General features: G+C 42.2%; 1 protein-coding gene across 4 annotated transcripts in view; it reads left to right on the top strand.

The window, feature by feature from the left end:
- LOC130362241 (amine sulfotransferase-like) overlaps positions 1-22,058 on the top strand; it is a 70,948-nt gene that overhangs the window by 8,304 nt on the left and 40,586 nt on the right. For 3 of the 4 annotated variants that reach the window (XM_056566401.1, XM_056566399.1, XM_056566402.1), the window contains exons 2-4: positions 3,939-4,114; positions 6,633-6,847; positions 10,677-10,803. In XM_056566401.1, the coding sequence (XP_056422376.1) occupies positions 3,955-4,114; positions 6,633-6,847; positions 10,677-10,803 (502 nt within the window). In that variant the 5' untranslated portion in view covers positions 3,939-3,954. Of the gene's footprint in view, positions 1-3,821; positions 3,865-3,938; positions 4,115-6,632; positions 6,848-10,676; positions 10,804-22,058 lie in introns of those variants that run through there. The other variant, XM_056566400.1, reaches the window with a different exon arrangement.

Below are 22,058 nucleotides of genomic sequence, written 5' to 3'. Positions count from 1 at the left end.
CAGGATCCCCCTGAAGCGATAGGAGTGAGCTGGCAGGGTTGCCACCCCTCCGATCCCTGCTATTGGTGGTCTAGACGCGACCACCAATAGCAGATCGAGGGCGGGGGGGTTTACTTTCGTTTTCCCCGTCCTGCCCTCTCACAATATGCGGGGCAGGACGGGGAAACGACGGGGACCGGCGCCGAAGATCCACTTACCAATCCGAGCAGGCGACGGAGATCGGCGGGCGGCGATGACGTGAGGCTGGATCCGACGGAAGCCGATGAGTTGCCTAGCAACATCTGGAGGGTACAGTTTGAGACCATTATACAGTGGTCTCTAACTGTAGCCCTCCAGATGTTGCAAAACTACAACTCCCAGCATGCCCAGACAGCTGTTTGGGCATGCTGGAATATGTAGTTTTGCAACAGCTGGAGGGCTACAGTTCGAGACCACTATATAGTGGTCCCTAAACTGTAGCCCTCCAGATCTTGCAAAACTACAACTCCTAGCATGCCCAAACAACTGTTTGCTGTCAGGGCATGCTGGGAGTTGTAGTTTGGCAACAGCTGGAGGACCACAGTTTGGAGATCACTTTGCAGTGTTCTCTAAAACTGTAGCCCTCCAGATGTTGCAAAACTACAACTCCCAGCATGCCCAGACAGCTGTTTGGGCATGCTGGAATATGTAGTTTTGCAACAGCTGGAGGGCTACAGTTCGAGACCACTATATAGTGGTCCCTAAACTGTAGCCCTCCAGATCTTGCAAAACTACAACTCCTAGTATGCCCAAACAACTGTTTGCTGTCAGGGCATGCTGGGAGTTGTAGTTTTGCAACAGCTGGAGGACCACAGTTTGGAGATCACTTTGCAGTGTTCTCTAAAACTGTAGCCCTCCAGATGTTGCAAAACTGCAAATCCCAGCATGTCCAAACAGCAATCAGCTGTCTCGGCATGCTGGGAGTTGTAGTTGCGTACCTCCAGCTATTGCATAACTACATCTCCCAGCATGCCCTTCGGCGATCAGTACATGCTGGGAGTTGTAGTTTTGCAACAGCTGGAGGCACACTGGTTAGAAAATACTGAGTAAGGTAACAGAACCTAACTGAAGGTTTTCCAACCAGTGTGCCTCCAGCTGTTGCAAAAGTACAACTCCCAGCATGCACGGTCTGTCAGTACATGCTGGGAGTTGTAGTTTTGAAACAGCTGGAGGTTTGCCCCCCATGTGAATGTACAGGGTACATTCACACAGGCAGGTTTACAGTAAGTTTTCTGCTTCAAGTTTGGGCTGCGTCAAATGTTTTGCCGCAGCTCAACCTCCTAACGAGAAACTCACCGTAACACGTCAGTGCGAATGTACCCTAAAAACACTACACTAACACATAATAAAGGGTAAAACCCAACATATACACCCCCTTACACTGCCCCCCCCCCCCCCAATAAAAATGAAAAACGTATTGTATGGCAGTGTTTCCAAAACGGAGCCTCCAGCTGTTGCAAAACAACAACTCCCAGCATTTCTGGACAGCATGCTGGGAATTTAGCAACAGCTGGAGGCACCCTGTTTGGGAATTACTGGCGTAGAATACCCCTATGTCCACCCCAATGCAATCCCTAATTTAGTCCTCAAATGTGCATGGAGCTCTCTCACTTCGGAGCCCTGTCGTATTTCAAGGAAACAGTTTAGGGCCACATATGGGGTATCTCCGTACTTGGGAGAAATTGCACTACAAATTTTGGGGAGCTTTTTCTCCTTTTACCCCTTATGAAAAGGAAAAGTTGGGGCTACACCAGCTTGTTAGTGTAAAAAAATAAAACATTTTACACTAACATGCTGGTGTTGCCCTTTACTTTTTATTTTCACAAGTGTTAAAAGGAAAAAAAATTTGTAACGCAATTTCTCCTGAGTACAGAAATACCCCATATGTGGGCGTAAAATGCTCTGCGGGTGCACAACAAGGCTCAGGCGTGAGAGCGCACCATGTACATTTGAGGCCTAAATTGTTGCTTTGCACAGGGGTGGCTGATTTTACAGCGGTTCTGACATAAACGCAAAAAAATAAATACCCACATGTGATCCCATTTTGGAAACTACACCCCTCACGTAATGTAATAAGGGGTACAGTGAGCATTTACGCCCCACAGGTGTCTGACAGATTTTTGGAACAGTGGTCCGTGAAAATGAAACATTTTATTTTTCATTTGCACAACCCACTGTTCCAAAGATCTGTCAAATGCCAGTGGGGTGTAAATACTCACTGCACCCCTTATTAAATTCTGTGAGGGGTGTAGTTTCCAAAATAGGGTCACATGTGGGGGATCCACTGTTCTGGCACCACGGGGGGCTTTGTAAACGCACATGGCCCCTGACTTCCATTCCAAACAATTTTTTTCCCAAAAGCTCAATGGTGCTCCTTCTCTTCTGAGCATTGTAGTGTGCCAGCAGAGCACTTGACGTCCACACATGGGGTATTTCCATACTCAGAAGAGATGGGGTTACAAATTTTGGGGGGGTCTTCTCTGCTATTAACCCTTGCAAAAATGTGAAATTTGGGGGGGGGGGGGGGACACACATTTTAATGACATTTTTTAAAAAATTTTTACATATGCAAAAGTCGTGAAACCCCTGTGGGGTATTAAGGCTTGCTTTATTCCTTTTTACGTTCCTCAAGGGGTCTAGTTTCCAAAATGGTATGGCATGTGTTTTTTTTTTTTTTTTTTTGCTGTTCTGGCACCATAGGGGCTTCCTAAATGCAACATGCCCCCCAAAAACCATTTAAAAAAAAGTACTCTCCAAAATCCCCTTGTCGCTCCTTCGCTTCTGAGCCCTCTACTGCGCCCGCCGAACACTTTACATAGACATATGAGGTATGTGTTTACTCGAGAGAAATTGGGCTACAAATATAAGTATGAATTTTCTCCTTTTACCCCTTGTAAAAATTCAAAAATTGGGTCTACAAGAACATGCGAGTGTAAAAAATGAAGATTGGGAATTTTCTCCTTCACTTTGCTGCTATTCCTGTGAAACACCTAAAGGGTTAAAACGCTGACTGAATGTCATTTTGAATACTTTGGGGGGTGCAGTTTTTATAATGGGGGAATTTGTGGGGTATTTCTAATATGAAGGCCCTTCAAATCCACTTCAAAACTGAACTGGTCCCTGAAAAATTCTGATTTAGAAAATGTTGTGAAAAATTGGAAAACTGCTGCTGAACTTTGAAGCCCTCTGATGTATTCCAAAAGTAAAAACATGTCAACTTTATGATGCAAACATAAAGTAGACATATTGTATATGTGAATAAAAAAAAAATATTTTGAATATGCATTTTCCCTACACAGAGAGAGCGTCAAAGTTAGAAAAATGCAAAATTTTCAAATTTTTCATCAAATTTTGGGAATTTTCACCAAGAAAGGATGCAAGTTACCATACAATTTTACCACTATGTTAAAGTAGAATATGTCACGAATAAACAGTCTCGGAATCAGAATGATAACTAAAAGCATTCCAGAGTTATAAATGTTTAAAGTGACAATGATCAGATGTGCAAAAAAACGCTCTGGTCCTAAGGTGTAAAATGGCCTGGTCCTTAAGGGGTTAAAAAAAAAAACTTTTTCCACTGGAGTATCCCTTTAAGTTGAACTTTATCAGTGCATTAAGAAGGTTATGCTTTATAAATCCATTTTAGTTCAAAGTTCATTAATAATTAATAGATCTTGCTTAACAAATCTAATTCAGATGACTAGGGCAAAGCATTCTGATATTGTTCCAAAAAGGACAAGATTAAAGGTTAAATCAGTTATATATAAATAAGCATAATCTGACCTTTTCTACTCAATAAACCTATTACGGCTTTATCTGATTGGAGTAAACACATTTGCCTAAAAGGTAATGAAACATATGCATTAATTCTGTTGTTTTTAACCTATACTAACAAATATATAAACATTATGCATTTTTAGGCTTGAGGAAGCGATAATGGACAGAATGGCACTTGAGGAAGCCCTGAATTATTTCTGTTATAAACATAAAGGCATCTACTTTGAGAGCAGTGTGACATCACCTGAAGTCATAGATGCTATAGAACATATGGAAATTAGGGATGGTGATGTGTTTCTGGTTACCTTCCCAAAGTCCGGTAAGTCTATAGATAAACATTTGTATGAAATAGCTGTGTAAGAATAATTAACCTCTCCCCCCGCATGTATCTTGGGCCTTGATAACACTTTTATTTTATAGCTATACAGAACTTTTTTCGGTTGGACAAAATGTACCTTTTTTAATACTATAGCTCCATTTGGGGGTTTCTATAGCTTATTAACAAAGTTTTTTTTGGAGCAGGGGGAGGGGTTTAGGAAAATGCAGTAAAAATAACATTAGAAATTAAAGGAGTAGTCTCATGGAATAAATCATATCCCCTATCTGCAGGATAGAAGATAATTTATAGATCGCGGGGTCCAAACACTGGGGCCCCTCCGCGATCTTCTGTATGGAGCCCGGCTCTCCCCTGGAGCGGCACGTCATGACCCCCGCCCGAAGAGAAGGGCTGCCATGTCCCCTCGATATATCTCTATAGCAGAGCCAAAGGTAGCTGAACGGCTCTCCCACAGAGATATATGGAGGGGCCGTAGCGGCCCCCGCTTCAGGCAGAGGTCGTGACTTGCCACTCCATACAGGAGATCGCAGGGAGCCCCAGCGCTTGGACCCCCTGCGATCTGAAACGTATCCTCTATCCTGCACATAGGGGATAATTTTTATTCCATGGGATATCTCTTTTAATTCTCTGGGTTAGTACAGTTACAGCAATACCAAATTTAAACTATTTTTTTGTTTGTTTTTTAGTTTTACAACTTTATATCTTTATTTTTCATTAGCATTTGAATAAATGATGGATTTGATGCTCAAAAGCAATGGCAGGCTATGTTTACACAGTGTTTTTTTAAGCATATTTTAATAAAAAAAAATATGCCTGTAAAATTGTGGAAAATTTATGTCTTTTTTTGCTAAATTAATGTGCTCTGTGTAGGCTTATGGGAACGTGGTTGCCTATGCTCCCCACTTTCCATAATTTCTTTTTGTGAATGCAAAAAAATATGCCCTTTATATACTGTGTGCACAGATAATCACAATCCCGTAGACTTACATAGAGCACATTAATTTAGCAAAAACCGATGCAAATTTTCTGCAATTGCACGGACACGTTTTTTTTTGTTTTTTTTTAAATGCCTAAAAATATAATGTGAACCTAGTTGCAAAGACAAGAGAGCTGTGTAAGCAGACTGGGAATGTTGTTTCAAAGCACAACCAGCCTAAAGTTTAGAAGACTAACACTAAAGACTTGTCATTCTGGCTTTAACCCCTTAAGGACCAGGGGTTTTTCCGTTTTTGCACTTTCATTTTTTCCTCCTTACCTTTAAAAAATCATAACTCTTTCAATTTTGCACCTAAAAATCCATATTATGGCTTATTTTTTGCGCCACCAATTCCACTTTGTAATGACTTCAGTAATTTTACCCAAAAATCTATGACAAAACGGAGAAAAAAAATCATTGTGCGACAAAATTTAAGAAAAAAAAACATTTTGTAACTTTTGGAGGCTTCTGTTTCTCTTTATTCTGTAGGTCCATATGATTAAAATGATACCCTACTTATATAGGTTTGATTTTGTCGTACTTCTGGAAAAAATCATAACTACATGCAGGAAAATATACGTTGAAAATTGTCATCTGCTGACCCCTATAACTTTTTCATTTTTCTGTGTACGGGGCGGTATGAGGGCTCATTTTTTGGCCCTGTGTTATTGAAAAGTAGCGGACTCTGGGCGTACAGGTATGCCCTGTGTCCTTAACGGGTTAAAGGGGTACTCAAATGAACTGGTGCCAGAAAGATTAGCAAATTTGTAAATTACTTCTATTAAAAAAAATCTTAATCCTACCAGTTCTTATCAGCTGTTGCATGCTCCAGAGTGTCCACAGTGCTCTCTGCTGACACTTCTGTCCGTGTCAGGAACTGTCCAGAATAGGAGCAAATCCCCATAGCAAACCTCTCCTGCTCTGGACAGTACCTGACATGAACAGAGGTGTCAGCAGAGAGCACTGTGGTCCGACTGAAAAGAACTTCACAAATTCCTCTGAAGCATACAGCAGCTGATAAGTACTGAAAGGATTAAGATTTTTTAATAGAAGGAATTTACAAATCTGTTTAACCTTCTAGCACCAGTTGATTTTAAAAAAATGTTTTCAAGTGGAATTTCAGTGTGAATGGGAGTGCAGAATCCCATAGAGGTCTATGGGCTTTAATTTGAGGGGGAATTTCACAAGCGGAAAGTCTGCTGTGTGAATAGACCCTAAGGGCTCATTCACATGGGCGGATTTGAATGGCCACCATGGAAATTCTGCTGTCTGAATGGTACTGCAGAATCCCATTGAAATCAATGTGCAGTACATTTCAGTTGGATCTCTGGCTGAATTCTTCCGCCGAATTCCGCACAGAAATGTCACTGCACACTAGTCAGAAACAAAGGGGAAAATCCTGCTCTAGGAAAATGTTGCTTTTATCTAAATAACGTTTGTCATAACCACTTGGCTAAACCTTTTATACAACTTTTTAATTATAAGTAAGGATAGTAAAAACTTCTGTTTAACCTTTTTTTGCAGGCACAGTTTGGACACAACAAATTTTAAGCCTAATATTTAATGAAGGCCATAGAAATGGAACAGAACAAATTGAGAACCTAGATAGAATGCCATGGATTGAATATAACCTCAATTCTAAGAATGTTGACGTTACAAGCCGTCCATCTCCTCGTCTCTTTACATCTCACCTGCCTCATTATCTAATGCCAAGGGATCTGAAGTTCAGGATGGGAAAAGTAATTCACATAAGTATTGTCTTAGGCTGGGTTCACACCACGTTTTGTTAACTACGGTTCCCGTATATGGCTGGGAGGAGGAGGGGCGGGGCTTAATCGCAGCGCCCGCACTCAGCCGTATTCGGGAACCGTATTTAATGCAAGTCTATGAGCCGACCGGAGTGAACCGCAGCCTCCGGTCGGTTTTCGGCCGTATGCGGTTTCCCGATCGCAGGCAAAAACGCGGTCGACCATGTTTTTGCCTGCGGTCGGGAAACCGCATACGGCCGAAAACGAAGCCGACCGGATGCTGAGGTTCACTCCGGTCGGCTCATAGACATGCATTAAATACGGTTCCCGAATACGGCTGAGTGCGGGCGCCACGATTAAGCCCCGCCCCCCCCTCCTCCCAGCCGTATATGGGAACCGTAGTTAACAAAACGTGGTGTGAACCCAGCCTTATACAGTTTTTTTTTATAGTTGGATGACTATGAAACAAAAATCCAGGCATACATTATACATTGCTTAATATAGGTCTTTGAATAGTTTTTGACAAGCAGAAAAATAAATATATTTCTATTTTTTTAAATTATGCACTGTCAAAGGTAACTATGTCTATACTACTATATAATTTCCCATGCAGTGTCTTATATAATGATACAGATATAGCAACTAGAGATGAGCGAACTTACAGTAAATTCGATTCGTCACGAACCTCTCGGCTCGGCAGTTGATGTCTTATCCTGCATAAACTAGTTCAGCTTTCTGATGCTCCGGTGGGCTGGAAAAGGTGGATACAGTCCTAGGAAAGAGTCTTCTAGGACTGTATCCACCTTTTCCAGCCCACGGGAGCACCTGAAAGCTGAACTAATTTAGGCAGGATAAGTCATCAACTGCCGAGCCGAGAAGTTCGTGACGAATCGAATTTACTGTAAGTTCGCTCATCTCTAATAGCAACCATAGGCTTTCCCTGATACTGTTTCCACATACCAGTGAGCAGTAAGTGGCCATTCTTATGTATGTGTATTAATACTTTGCGCATATGTATGTGTATGAGTACCTGTGCACTCATTGCATGCCAATATAGTTGCTGAATATATTTTTATGTGCATACCAGTATTATTCAGCCACTGTATGGTGCTTTTTAGGCACTGTATGATAGTTTTACTTCCAGCACTCTCTTTTTTTGTGATTTGTATGTGAATATTAGTTATGTACATTACAGTAGAGCTGTTTCAGTATACACATGGCACTATATTTTAGGTGTATAATGTAGCAGAATTGTTAGGTGTACAGTAAGGTAACATGAAACAGTGATGACCTAGTCTGGCAAGTTTTGTATTAATATACTTAATTGTAGATTGAGGGTTAGGTCACATGTGTCATATTTGGCTGCATTTTTTTTGCTGCGTAATTTTCTACCCATTGAAAGGAAAATGGTCATCCCGTTCACTCACATTAAACCCAATGCACTGGGTTATAGGGCTTGTGAACAGGAGACTGATGCGGGGTCTCTGACTAACATACGTACCTTCAGTCCGGTGCCTGTTCCCTCAGAAGGTTGGCTTCTTTCTTTGCTGAATTCTGCACCGGAGGCGGGCCCGCCGGCTGAATTTTAATATTCATGTGGCCCTGGTTACGTGACCAGCGCCCATGAATATTCAAATTCAGCCGGCGGGCCCGCCTCCAGTGCGGAATTCAGCGAAGAAAGAAGCTGACCTTCTGAGGGAACAGGCACCGGACTGAAGGTACGTATGTTAGTCAGAGACCCCGCATCAGTCTCCTGTTCACAAGCCCTATAACCCAGTGCATTGGGTTTAGTGTGGGTGAACGGGATGACCAATTTTCTTTGAAGTCTGTGCGTAGCAAAATCAGCTGTAGAAAATGTGGCACATGTTACCCTACCCTAAGGATAGTGATCTGAAACATGTCAGACTAGGTTGCCTTTGTTTTATGCTGCATGTAGTTTTTATTTTTGGTTACAGTAAAAAAGGATGTTTAAACTGCTAATTCCTGCTGTGCCAGATTCAACTTTTCTACATTAATGGATCTTAAACTAAGAGGTTTTCTTCGGACCAATCTGTGCAACGAAGGATAACATAAAGAGGAGCGACTATTCTACCTAAAGGGGTTATCCAGACAAAGTCAACTTCACATAAATCAATGTACTGGTGTAAGATTACCAAGTATACCATATACTTAAATTCTCAAATCTGTCTGTGTTGTGTCTAAGGCTGTTGATCTCACGACGGAATTTCCGCGTGGAATTCTGCAGAAAAATTCCACACGGAGATTCCATAGCAGCAGAGCCCCATTGATTCCACAGTGTAAACATTGCCTGACAGCATACCAGTCTTTTTGTGTTGTCTGTAACAGCCACTTAGTACAGACAAAATGTAACCACAGGGAGCGTGGCCAGCTCCGGTGTATAAATGCTAGCTAGCCAGAGTGGTGACCAATTTGAATCTTCACTCCTCCATCCTGTTATATGTCTGCTGCCCCTATGCAAGTTCCCACCCAACTCTTGTGATGAACCAGCCATGTTCGCACCTCCTCCTTAGAATTATTTAGACAATTTCATATTTTCTATATATATTCAATCGGCAAAGTGGCCTCAGAGGTTCAAGGCACAGGTCTTTTGCTAAGTTAGTGTGCTTTCTGTTATCTGAATCACGTCTGTCACTTCTGACGGCCGTGGCATTTAGTTAATTGAATATTTATGGAAAATATAAAGCTGTCCATATAATTCTAAAGAGGAAGTGTGAATATGACAGGCTCATTACAGCACAGGGGCAGGAACCTGCAAAGGGGCAGCATGAAGATGACACAGGATGGAAAAGTGAAGATCCAACTTAGTCACCACTCAGGGGGTCGGCCTGAATTCATATACACAAGCTGGCCAAGCCTTCTGTGGTGACAAGAAGTCTACATTAGGCGGCTGTTAGGAGACAACATTAAGACTGTTCAGAAGGGAGAATGTCCAAACGGAAAATTTCCGCATAGACATTCCCACCATAGTGGAGCATCGGCAGAACATGCTGGCACTAGGACCGCTCGGAAATGCACTGTTTCAAAGATGGCAATGCATTTCCATCTGGACTCCACAGAAAGAATAAACATGTCTATTCTTTCTTAGGACTCCGGATTTGGGATTTCTGCAGCAGAAACATCTCAGAAATTCCTCCATATGTAAAGCGCAGCAGAATCCCATTGATATCAATAGCACTCTGCTGCACGGAAATTCCATTGTGTGATCATACCCTCAGAGACGACACAGGCAGAATCGAAAATGCAAGTATATGGCATACCTGCGCTTATACAGATACATAAATTTATGTAAAATTGATTTTGGCCAGATAACCTCTTACATTTTTAACCCTTCACATGCTGTAGTCAATCATGAACGCTGCATGTGGAGAGTGCCTGCACGCTGCTTACCCTCATTAGCTTCCTGGCAACATGATTGCTGGGTCCCATGGGTTTCCATGGCAGTCTGGGGTCTTCAGGCCTGCCATGGATGTCTGTGTACCAGGCCATGCTGCAAAACATGACCAGATATCTTGCTTGCCAGTGTTATGCTGACAGGCAGAATACACTGCACTAGTATATCAGTGATCTGCTGATCCCTGTCAGTCCCCTTTTGGGACTAGTAAAAAGTATAAAAAAAAAAAAAAAAAAGGGAAAATAAAATGTACATAAAATAAAATGTAATATACGGTATGCCAATTACAGTACCTTCTTTTCTAACAACGTGAACGGCAACAATGTTAGATGCAAAAAAGAATAACTAAATGCATTTAAGATATAGGAACCCCAAAATGGTGATTGATTTTCTTTCTTTTTTTTCCAGATTATATATGTGTGTCGAAACCCAAAAGATGTTCTGGTGTCCTTTTACTACCTCTATAAAATGTTTTCAAACTTGAAATCTACTGTAAATTGGGAAACATTCATAGAGCTGTTCATATCAGGGAGAGGTAATATAGTAAAAAAAAAAAAACATACAATAATTTTTGATATGATCATTAACAACTTTAACTGTATTTTTTTCTGTTTGTAAATAACATAGCTGTAAAGCCCACAAATAAAATTAGCCATTGTATATGTTAGGCTGCATTCACACAGCCGTCTAGACCTGTTCCGTTCTTCTCCCGTCAAAATTTAAAACGGACTTAAAAAAAACGGACAATAACGGCTGCAAATGGATTTTATCCATTTGTAGCCATTTGGATCCGTTTTGTTCAGTTAATAAACCACATTTTTTTTGTTCTGAACATGCTCAAAAGTAAAAACGGATTGAAAAAACGGATACAAACAGATGACATTAAAAGCTCATCTCTTTTCCATAGACTTCAATGTTAAATTTACTGTATCCATTTTTTCTTCCGTTTTTTGGATGGAAGAAAAAATTCTGCATGTGCCATTTTGTCTGCCATCAAAAAAACGGAAATGAGTGCATACGTGTGCAAACGGATTGTAAAAACATCCCATTGACTTGAATGGGATTTTTTTTAAACCGTTTTGAATCCGTTTACAGCCTGCAAAAAAGGAAACAAAACAGGGATAAAAAAAAAACGGGGACCAAAAAAAAAAGGGAACAGACTGCCGTGTGAACGCACCCTAAAATGGGCACAAAAGCTGCGTTTACATACTGTATAAGGAATGAATTTAGGCTCTGTCATGGTTTCTTTTTCTTAGGATACCATGGTACAATGCTGGATCAGTTGTAGGACAGATACCAATGCACCTGAGGGGTGCCATTTACTTACTGTAAAGGAAAACTAATAGCAGGGTCACCCATAATATCCTGAAATTACCTGTAATACCAGGTGATAATCAGTGCAGCCATTCAGGAGATATGCATCTTTTTGTTAGTATGCAAATTTCTTCTTAACTGCACTGGAGGCAGTGCTTTCTCCTGCCAGTTAAGGCCGATAACCCTGCCCCCTTCAGTTTATAACCTGCTGAGAAGGAAGGATGAATATTTATGTTGGGGCAGCATTGAAGGCAACAGGTTATTACCAAAGCAGGCAAAAGTAAGCTTTGCTTATTCAGCAGCAGCCATTACCAGTGCAGTTAAGACATTTTCTGTAACGCCCCAACGGGTGTGGACACGCTGTGCCACTGGTTTTCACTCTTTATCTCGCTTCTGGATATGGAAGCTGGACCTCTGATGTAGGGGAGATACAAGGACACTACCGCATGAGTGGTCCCTGTTAGGTGGAACCTGGCCAAGCAGGCTATAACATACTGGTGCTAATCACCAGGGATACAAGCAGCAGGTGTAGCTGAAATTGGAGATTAGTTTAGCAAGGAAGAATACAGAGTAGAAGAGCTAAAATGGTGGTATAGCAGCATAGAGTCTATGGAGCAGCAGAGCTAAGAAGCTCAAATCGAGCCAGATGTTGCAGACTAGATGAAAGTTCAGGGGTGGTGGACAATCCGGGTCGTACTCTGGAGAGTCAAGCAGGTACAAGGGATCAGGAAAATGCAGGGTCAGGATATCTTCGGCTCAGGTCAGAAAGTCAGGCTCACAGGAGAATAATCAAGAACCTTTGCTGTGTAGGTACACCATGTTGCTCTGGCACCACAGGAAGACTGGGTGTGCTCTCATAAAGGTGGTGTCTAGCAGGGATTGGAGGTTTACAGAAATGGGGATGCACACTGGCTTTATAAAAGGAGGTGGCTTGGGCATATGCGTGGCCCCTATAGGACCCCTCCCTCTAGAAACAGTTACAGCATGCAACAGTGCAGGATACAGGGATGTCATTAAGGACCAGTCGCTGTTTAGCCTTTTTTAGTACTTGTTAGTTTTAAAACTGTAACTTTTTTTGTTGCATTTTTTGTGGATAATGCCAGCTTAAATGTTATAATTGTATATGTATTGTGGCATTGAGGCAAGTTTGAGGGCAATGAAAGGTTTTTTTTTTCCCAGTCCTTTATCCTAGGTAAGCTAGCAGAGACACTCATCATGTGCCTAATCAACACAGAACAGCAGGAAGGAAGTGTAGTCTGGACTCTCCCCAGAAGACAGCAATGTGGCTGTGTGGGAGAGGCAGGGTTCCTTGCAAGGAGCACACAGCCAGGTGCTGCGAGTGATCCACAACAGTGAAGTGGACTGTGACAACTTGTGGTAACACAGGTGAAGTGTTTATTCTCCTGTATGAGACAGACAAGGATGTCTGAGAACAAAAGGCATGAGGCTGCAAATCCTGTGTGTGAGCAGTGAGTAAAAGGTTGCAGGATGCATGTTTTAACTGGCAGTGAAAAACCCTCCAGTTGATAGTCAGGGCATGCTGTATTGTGCAGTCAGTGGCTAGACGGCCTAGGATTTTGTTTTTTTGTGTTTTGTCTTTGTTTATCCTGCAACCTATCTAATAAAGCTGGTGAGGATCCAGATTTGCATAAAGCATTGTTGTTTGCCTGCTGAATGAAGTAGAAATGTGTCCTGTGGCTGTGTCAAGGATGATTTCAGAGCTAACCCCAGAGTGAAATCCCACAGTATATATACTTTTGCTATCTTTTTTCAATATATGCATATAGTTAAAAATATTTATAAAGTCATATAGTATTACCCTAAACCAGATGTTTTGTTTTTTTAGTTTTTTTTTATTGCGTCACAGTCTGTTGTTAATTTGATAATACATCTCTGTCTCTTAGTTATTTTATGTATATTTTTATTTATTTTGTTTGACCCTCAAAGGTCAAAAAAGACCATTGGGGTGATTATTTAGCATATGAAAACAAAGCTAACAGAACATTTTAAAACTGCTTCTTTCTTTTCTCCAGTGTCACCTGCTTTCTTTGACTGCCATGTAAAAGGGGTTGGAAGAACAACTCCCTTATAGGACTATATAACGTATATGTAAATAATTGCCTATAATTGTTACATGCTTTGACTTTCAAAACGTACGGTATATATTGGTGTACTACAAGCAATGGTCTACAGTACCCAGCAGTTCCGCCATATGCTGCCAATTAAAGGAGTACTCTGGTGGAATTGCGTTTAATTTCATTTTTAAATCAACTGGTGCCATTAAAGGGGTATTCCATGAAAAAACTTTTTTTTTTTTTTAGATCAACTGGCTCCAGAAAGTTAAACAGATTTGTAAATTACTTCTATTAAAAAATCTTAATCCTTCCAATAATTATCAAAAATTCAGCTGCTGAAGTCTCGAGAGCTGTCCAGCGTAGAAGCAAATCCCCATAGGAAACCTATTCTGCTCTATGCAGTTCTTATGGGAATTTGCTTCTACTCTGGACAGCTCCCGAGACACGTGTCATCAGAGAGCACTTAGACAGAAAAGAACAATTCAACTTTAGCAGCTCATAAGTACTGAAAGGATTACGATTTTTTTAATAGAAGTAATTTACAAATCTTTTTAACTTTCTGGAGCCAGTTGACATATAAAAAATTTTTTTTCCTGGATAACCCCTTTAAGTTAAGCAGATTATAATATTTTTACAATTTTTGTCTCTCCATGGGTTGTTTCATTTCCTGCCATTTTTTTAACTGTTTAGTTTGTTTTCTCAAATGGGTGGCTCCATTTGAAACTAGCTCTAAGGATGTCACCTACTCAACTTAAAACATTTTTTTTTGTTGGTGTCCCCTGCCGGGTCGGGGCACTTGTGGTATATCCTGGACACATTCCATTTTCACATAAATAAATCTAGGGTTCTCCTGTCCCCCAAATAGGCCATTGGGCCTATAACCATCTTGTCATTTCTCAGTATGGAGATTTATACAGTGACCATGGTGTTTCAACTCCCCATTAACCCCTTAAGGACCGGGCCATTTTACACCTTAGGACCGGAGCGTTTTTTGCAATTCTGACCACTGTCACTTTAAACATTAATAGCTCTGGAATGCTTTTACTTATCATTCTGATTCCGAGATTGTTTTTTCGTGACATATTCTACTTTAACATAGTGGTAACATTTTATGGTAACTTGCATCATTTCATGGTAAAAAATCACGAAATTTGATGAAAAAAATGAAAATTTTTCATTTTTCTAACTTTGAAGCTCTCTGCTTGTAAGTAAAATTGATATTCAAAATAAAAAAAATTTGGGATCACATATACAATATGTCTACTTTATGACTGCATCATAAAATTGATGAGTTTTTACTTTTGGAAGACATCAGAGGGCTTCAAAGCTCAGCAGCAATTTTCAAATTTTTCACAAAATTTTCAAAATCACTTTTTTTCAGTGACCAGTTCAGTTTTGAAGTGGATTTGAAGGGTCTTCATATTAGAAATACCCCCCCCCAAATGACCCCATTATAAAAACTACACCCCCCAAAGTATTCAAAATGACATTCAGTAAGTGTTTTAACCCTTTAGGTGTTTCACAGGAATAGCAGTGAAGTGAAGGAGAAATTTTAAAATCTTCATTTTTTACACTGGCATTTTCTTGCAGACCCAATTTTTGAATTTTTGCAAGGGGTAAAAGGAGAAAATTTTTACTGGTATTTGTAGCCCAATTTCTCTCCAGTAAGCACATACCTCATATGTCTGTGTTAATTGTTCAGCGGATGCAGTAGAGGGCTCAGAAGGGAAGGAGCAACAACAGGATTTTGGAGAGAACATTTTTCTGAAATGGTTTTTGGGGGGCATGTCACCTTTAGGAAGCCCCTAGGGTTCCAGGACAGCAAAAAACCACATGGCATTATATTTTGGAAACTAGACCCCTTGGGGAAGGTAACAAGGGGTAAAGTGAACCTTAATACCCCATGCATATGTAACCAAAAAATAAAAAATGTTAACTAAAATGCTTGTTTTCGCAAAAATTTAACATTTTTACAAAGGGTTAAAGCAGAAAATACCCCCCAAAAATTTGAAGCCCAATTTCTCCCGATTCAGAAAACACCCCATATGGGGGTGAAAAGTGCTCTGCTGGCGCACTAGAGGTCTCAGAAGAGGAGGAGTCACATTAGGCTTTTTGGAAGCAAATTTTGCTCTGGGGGCATGCCGCATTTAGGAAGCCCCTATGGTGCCAGGACAGCAACAAAAAAAAAACACATGGCATTATATTTTGGAAACTAGACCCCTTGGGGAAAGTAACAAGGGGTAAAGTGAACCTTAATACCCCACAGGGATTTCACGACTTTTGCATACATAGAAAAAATATTTTTGTTTTCACTAAAATGTGGGTTTCCCCACAAATTTCCCATTTTTGCAAGGGTTAATAGTAGGAAAAAAAAATTTGTAACCCCATCTCTTCTGAGTATGTAGGTACCCCATAAGTGGACGTCTAGTGCACTGCTGAAGCGCCACAATGCTCAGAAGAGAAGGAGTCACATTTTCAAACTTTGCTGAAATGGGGGGGACATGTCGCATTTAGGAAGCCCCTATGGTGCCAGGACAGCAAAATACCCCCCACATGTCATACCATTTTGGAAACTAGACCCCTTGAGGAATGTAACAAGGGGTAAAGTGAGCCTTAATACCCCACAGGGGTTTTACAACTTTTGCATATGTAAAATTTTTTTTATTTTTTTTCACTAAAATGTGTTTCCCCCCAAATTTGACATTTTTGCAAGGGTTAATAGCAGAAAATACCCCCCAAAATTTGTAAATACATTTCTTTGGAGTAAGGACATACCTTAAAGGGTACCTCTCATCAAAAAAACTTTTCATATATTATAGATTAATGTATGCAGAATAACTTTACAATTGCATGTTATTAAAAAATGTGCTTCTTTCTATTTAATTTTCCACTTTGAAGAAATGACCACTAGGGGTCTCCCTACCAGTCCTGGCAGCAAGCATTTCAGACTCATGCTGGAGTCCTAAACACTACGAGCTGCCAGTCTGCTTTGTTCACAAAGGAGAACACTCAGAGCTGCCAGCCTGCATTGATCACAGCCTGTTTGGCTGTGAACAAAGCAGGCTGGCAGCTCTGAGTGTTTAGGACTCCAGCATGAGTCAGAAATGCTTGCTGACAGGACTGATCGGGAAAAATACAATAGAAAGAAGCATATTTTTCATTAACATGCTATTGGAAAGTTATTCAACATTCATTAATCTAAAATATATCAAAAGTTTATTTGATGAGAGGTACCCTTTAATTTTTGATGATTTTCGCTCCGCGGGTGCACACCAGGTCTTGGAGTGGGAGGTCAGTCAGGGGCCTTGAGCTTATTATAGCAGCCAGGATGTGGGACCCCCCCCCTCAAGGAGCGTTAATGGGTGGGGAGCACTGAGCCCTAAAATAGGGGAACACTATGGGGGACAACAGGCCATAACTGGGGTAGACAGGTGGGGTACAGTGGCCCGTAATATGGGGTACACTGGGCCAGAAAATAATATAATAATAAAATAGGATATGTTCCCAGAATGATGACCCAGAGCACAGCCAAAACTAAAAAAAATATGCCCGCCCCAAACCCTATGCTCCGAGTCATCATTCTGGGAATGTGATGTGTATGGCCGTCCCTAACCTGTTGCCTCAAATGCGCACCCGCTCAGGTGGAGAGAGAGCGCTGCGCATTTGAGGCAACATAAAAAGTCCCCGATGATAGTGACTCAGTGACCTATGACCCATTTTTGAAAAAACACCCCCAGAGGTCTTATCAGGTTTTTTTTTTTTTCAGGTTTTTTGGGGCAATTTAGTGATTTATGGGGGTAAAATTTTGGAATGTACTCTGGACTTGGTACATTGGTCAAATTATGGAAAATTAAACTGAAACAGGAAAATTTAGGGCTCCATGGAAGTGTGATACTACCTGAAGCAGTTTATGCAGAGGCCCGGATTATCTGGGCAAGTGTCACACTGATATGTGGTGTCCTTCCGAATCCCCTTCCTGAAACACACTCTGCATTTTTTCTGGGATCGTCCCTTCTTTCCACTGGGGGGGGGGGGGGGACCTCACCTGGAAAGTGTTGGCCTGGGACGATCCTGGCGCCTATAACTCCAGACCCTTGGGAAGTCCGGCCTGCTCTTTCCCGGTCAGCAAAGATCAGGAACCTTAGGACTTCTTCTTGGTACTGCAGGAATGTCCCTGTGTTGCCAGCGTACTGGGATAGTACAAAAGCGTTGTACATGGCAACCTGTACCATGTAGACCGCAACATTTTTGTACCATGCCCGTGTTTTCCGCATGGCATTATATGGCTTGAGGACTTGATCTGAGAGATCAACTCACCCCATATACCGATTGTAGTCCAGAATACAATCGGGCTTGAGGACCGGTCCCATGGTACCTTGCACAGGGACAGGGGTGCTGCCATTCCCATGAATAGGGGTGAGTATAAGGACATCCCTCTTATCCTTATACTTCACCAACAACAGGTTATCATGGGTCAGGGCACGGGACTCACCCTTGGGGATAGGCGTCTTAACAAAATTTAGAGGGAGGCCTCTCTGGTTCTTCCGCACGGTCCCACAAGCGGACGTGGATCTGGCGGAAAGGGATGTGAACAGAGGGATGCTGATATAAAAGTTGTCCACGTACACGTGGTAACCCTTATCCAACAATGGGTACATAAGGTCTCAAATGATTTTCCCGCTAACACCCAGAGTGGGGGAGAAATCTGGGAGTTCAATACGGGAATCTGGTCCCTCATACACTCTAAACTTGAGAGTGTACCCGGAGGTACTCTCACAAAATTTATAGAGCTTCACACCATACCACGCCCGCTTCAAGGGAATATACTGTCTGAAGATGAGTCTCCCCTTAAAACTGATGAGAGACTCATCTACCGAGAGGTCCCTGAGCGGTACGTAGGCCTCCAAAAATTTGGCCCCAAAGTGATCGATGACCGGCCTCACTTTGTAAAGCCAGTCATGGGCGGGATCACCTCAGGGTAGACATGCCTCATTATCTGCATAATGCAGGCATTTCCGAATGGCCTCATACCATTTCCGTGTCATCGCCATACTGTAAAGCGAGGTCTGGTATAGGATGTCCCGCTCCAGTAATGACGAGCACTTGGTTTTTTGACCAGGCCCATATGCAGCCCCAAAATGTCCTCATTTCCGCTGCATCAATGGCGTGCCATTCATTGGGCCTGGCCAAAAACGAATTGGCGTGGTGGGCAATGAACTGCTGGGCGTACAAGTTCGTTTGCTCCACCATTAGATTGACCAGGCTGTCACTGAAAAAAAAAACTTTAAAAAGTCCAGATCAGTGAACCCAGCCGTGTCAATCCAGATTCCTGAGTCGCCAACAAACTCAGGAATCCGTGGCTGATAATCCTCTGGGGGGCTCCAGACAGGGTCATCGGAAGGGGGCTCCGGTGCACATGTCTGGGACTCCTATTACGAGCGGCATTGCCACCCATACTAGTGTCGGCCACTGGGTCACTTTCATGGGGGGTGCGTGGCCTCGCCTGGCGGCGTCTCCGCCGCCGTTCAGGGGACTCATCATCACTACTAGATGATGAGGAGGGCGATGAAGAACACAAAAATGTTGGATCTTCATCGTCCTCACTGGCAGATTCGGAGTCGGAGGCTAAAAAAGCGTAAGCCTCCACTGCCGAAAATGCCCGGCGGGCCATCGCCTTTTTTCTACGGTGGGGGGGGAGGGTAAGTATGTAGTCTGTGGTGTTTGGTGTACAAAGTGTAGAACAGTAATAGAAAAAAAAAAAGGGGTGGCAAACGCAGCTCCCTGAACCCCTAATAGGACCCTGGGTAAGGGATCAGACCCTAATAGGACCCTGGGGGACCTATTAAGGGGTCAGGGGGGGGGGGATTTTTTTTTAATTAAAAAATAAAAGCTGCGGCCAAAAAAAAAAAGGGGTGGCACACGCAGCTCCCTGAACCCCTAATAGGACCCGGGGTCAGGGATCAGACACTAATAGGACCCTGGGGGACCTGTCAGGGGGGGAGGGAGGGTACTTTTTTTTTTTACTATTTAAACTCCTACCTGTCCCTAAAATGATCACACCCTATTCTAAGGCTCCTGAGGGGGCTCCGGAGCTCTGAAGGGGGAATCAACGGTCCTCTTCCTGCTGCTGCACCCGCTGACTGAACCAAAACAGCGGGTCCAGCAGCGGGAAGGAGCCGTTAACCCCTCCTCTGCCGCTCTGCTATTGGCTGGACGATCACCAGCCAATAGCAGCGTTGCTGGGGCGGTGACAGTATTGTCACCGCTCCCCAGCAACGGTAGGTGATTGGCGGTGAATTGTACACCGCCGATCACCATTTATTTCCAGGTCATCGGGTCACAAGTGACCCGAATGACCCGAATCGCTGAAGATCGCTTGCGTGATTTCGCAAGCGATCTCCGGCGATCGCCGACATGCGGGGGTCCCGGGACCCCCCTCGGCATTTGCACGGCATGCCTGCTGAAAGATTTCAGCAGACATGCCGTTCCGATCTCTGCCCGGCGCGCGGCAGAGACCGGAAATACAACAGGAAGTTCTCTAACGTCCTTGAGCATTAAAGCCCAGGTAGCGGGGACGTTAGAGAACGTCCTATGTCCTTAAGAGGTTAATCCCTTAAGGACCAAGCCCATTTTCACCTTTAAGGACCAGAGCATTTTTTGCACATTGTACCACTGTCACTTTAAGCATTAATAACTCTGGGATGCTTTTACTTATGAATTTGATTCCGAGATAGTTTTTTCGTGACATATTCTACTTTAACATAGTGGTAAATTTTTGTCGATACTTGCATCATTTCTTGGTGAAAAATTTAAAAATGTCATGAAAAATTCAAAAATTTAGCATTTTTCTAACTTTGTAGCGCTCTGCTTGTAAGGAAAATAGACATACCAAATAAATTACGGTATATATTGATTTGCATATACAATATGTCTACTTTATGTTTACATCATGAAGTTGACATGTTTTTACTTTCGGAAGACATCAGGGGACTTCAAAGTTCAGCAGCAATTTTTCAATTTTTCACAAGATTTTCAAAATCGGAATTTTTCAGGGACCAGTTCAGTGTTGAAGTGGATTTGAGGGGTCTTCATATTAGAAAGACCCCATAAATGACCCAGTTATAAAAACTGCATCCCCCCCCCCCCCCAAGCATTCAAAATGACATTCAGAAAGTGTGTTAACCCTTTAGGTGTTTCACAGGAATAGCAGCAAAGTGAAGGAGAAAATTAAAAATCTCCATTTTGCTACACTAACATGTTCTTGTAGACCCAGTTTTTGAATTTTTACAAGGGGTAAATGGAGAAAAAGCCCCCCAAAATGTGTAACCTAATTTCTCTTGAGTAATGAAATACCTCATATGTGAACGTAAAGTGCTCTGTGGGTGCACTAGCGGGCTCAGAAGGGAAGGAGCGACAATGGAATTTTGCTGAAATGTTTTTTTTTTTTTTTGGGGGGGGGGGGGCATGTCTCATTTAGGAAGCCCCTATGGTGCCATAAAAGCAAAAAAAAAAAAAAGAACACATGGCATGCTATTTTGGAAACTACATCCCTCAAGGCATGTACTAAGGTGTACAGTGAGCCTTAACACCTCACAGGTGTTTGACGACTTTTCAGTAAAGTTGAATGTGTAAATGAAAATAATTTTTTTCACAAAAATGCCGTTTTTTTCCAAAATTTACAATTTTTACAAGAGGTAATAGGAGAAAATGACCCCCAAAATTTGTGACCCCATTTCTTCTAAGTATGGAAATACCCCAGGTGTGGACGTAAAGTGCTCTGAAGGAGCCACGTTTTGCTTTTGGAAAGAACATTTTGCTAAAATGGTTTTTGGGGGGCATGTCTCATTTAGGAAGCCCCTATGGTGCCAGAACAGTAAAAAAAAAAAGCTCCACATGGCACACTATTTGGGAAACTACACCTCCCAAGGCACGTAACAAGGGGTACAGTGAGCCTTTACACCCCACAGGTGTTTGACAAATTTCCACAAAAGTTGGACGTGAAAATGAAAAATTTTATTTTTTTCACTAAAAGGCTGATTGTTAACCCAATTTTTTCATTTTCACAAGGGGTAATAGAAGAAATTTTGGGAGGCTTTTTCTCCTGAGTATGGAAATACCCCATATATTGATGTAAAGTGCTATGTAAGTCTATGGTGACCCGAAATATAAGGGGGATCACGTTTGTCCAAGACACCGACGAACCCCTTAAAAGGATAGGAGTGAGGTGGCAGGGGTGCCACCCCTGCTATCCCTGCTTTTGGTCGTATAGACGCTACAAACAATGGTAGATCGGGGCGGGGGGGGGTTACTTTCAGTTTCCCCGTTCTGCCCACCCACAATAGGCGGGGCAGGATGGGAAAACCGACAGGGAATGGCGCCGAAGGTCACTTACCGATCTGCG

The sequence above is a fragment of the Hyla sarda genome, chromosome 3, assembly GCF_029499605.1.
Source record: "Hyla sarda isolate aHylSar1 chromosome 3, aHylSar1.hap1, whole genome shotgun sequence".
Classification (NCBI taxonomy): domain Eukaryota; kingdom Metazoa; phylum Chordata; class Amphibia; order Anura; family Hylidae; genus Hyla; species Hyla sarda.
The sequence above is the reverse complement of the archived record's forward strand: the minus strand, read 5'-3'. Positions and strand labels throughout refer to the sequence as shown.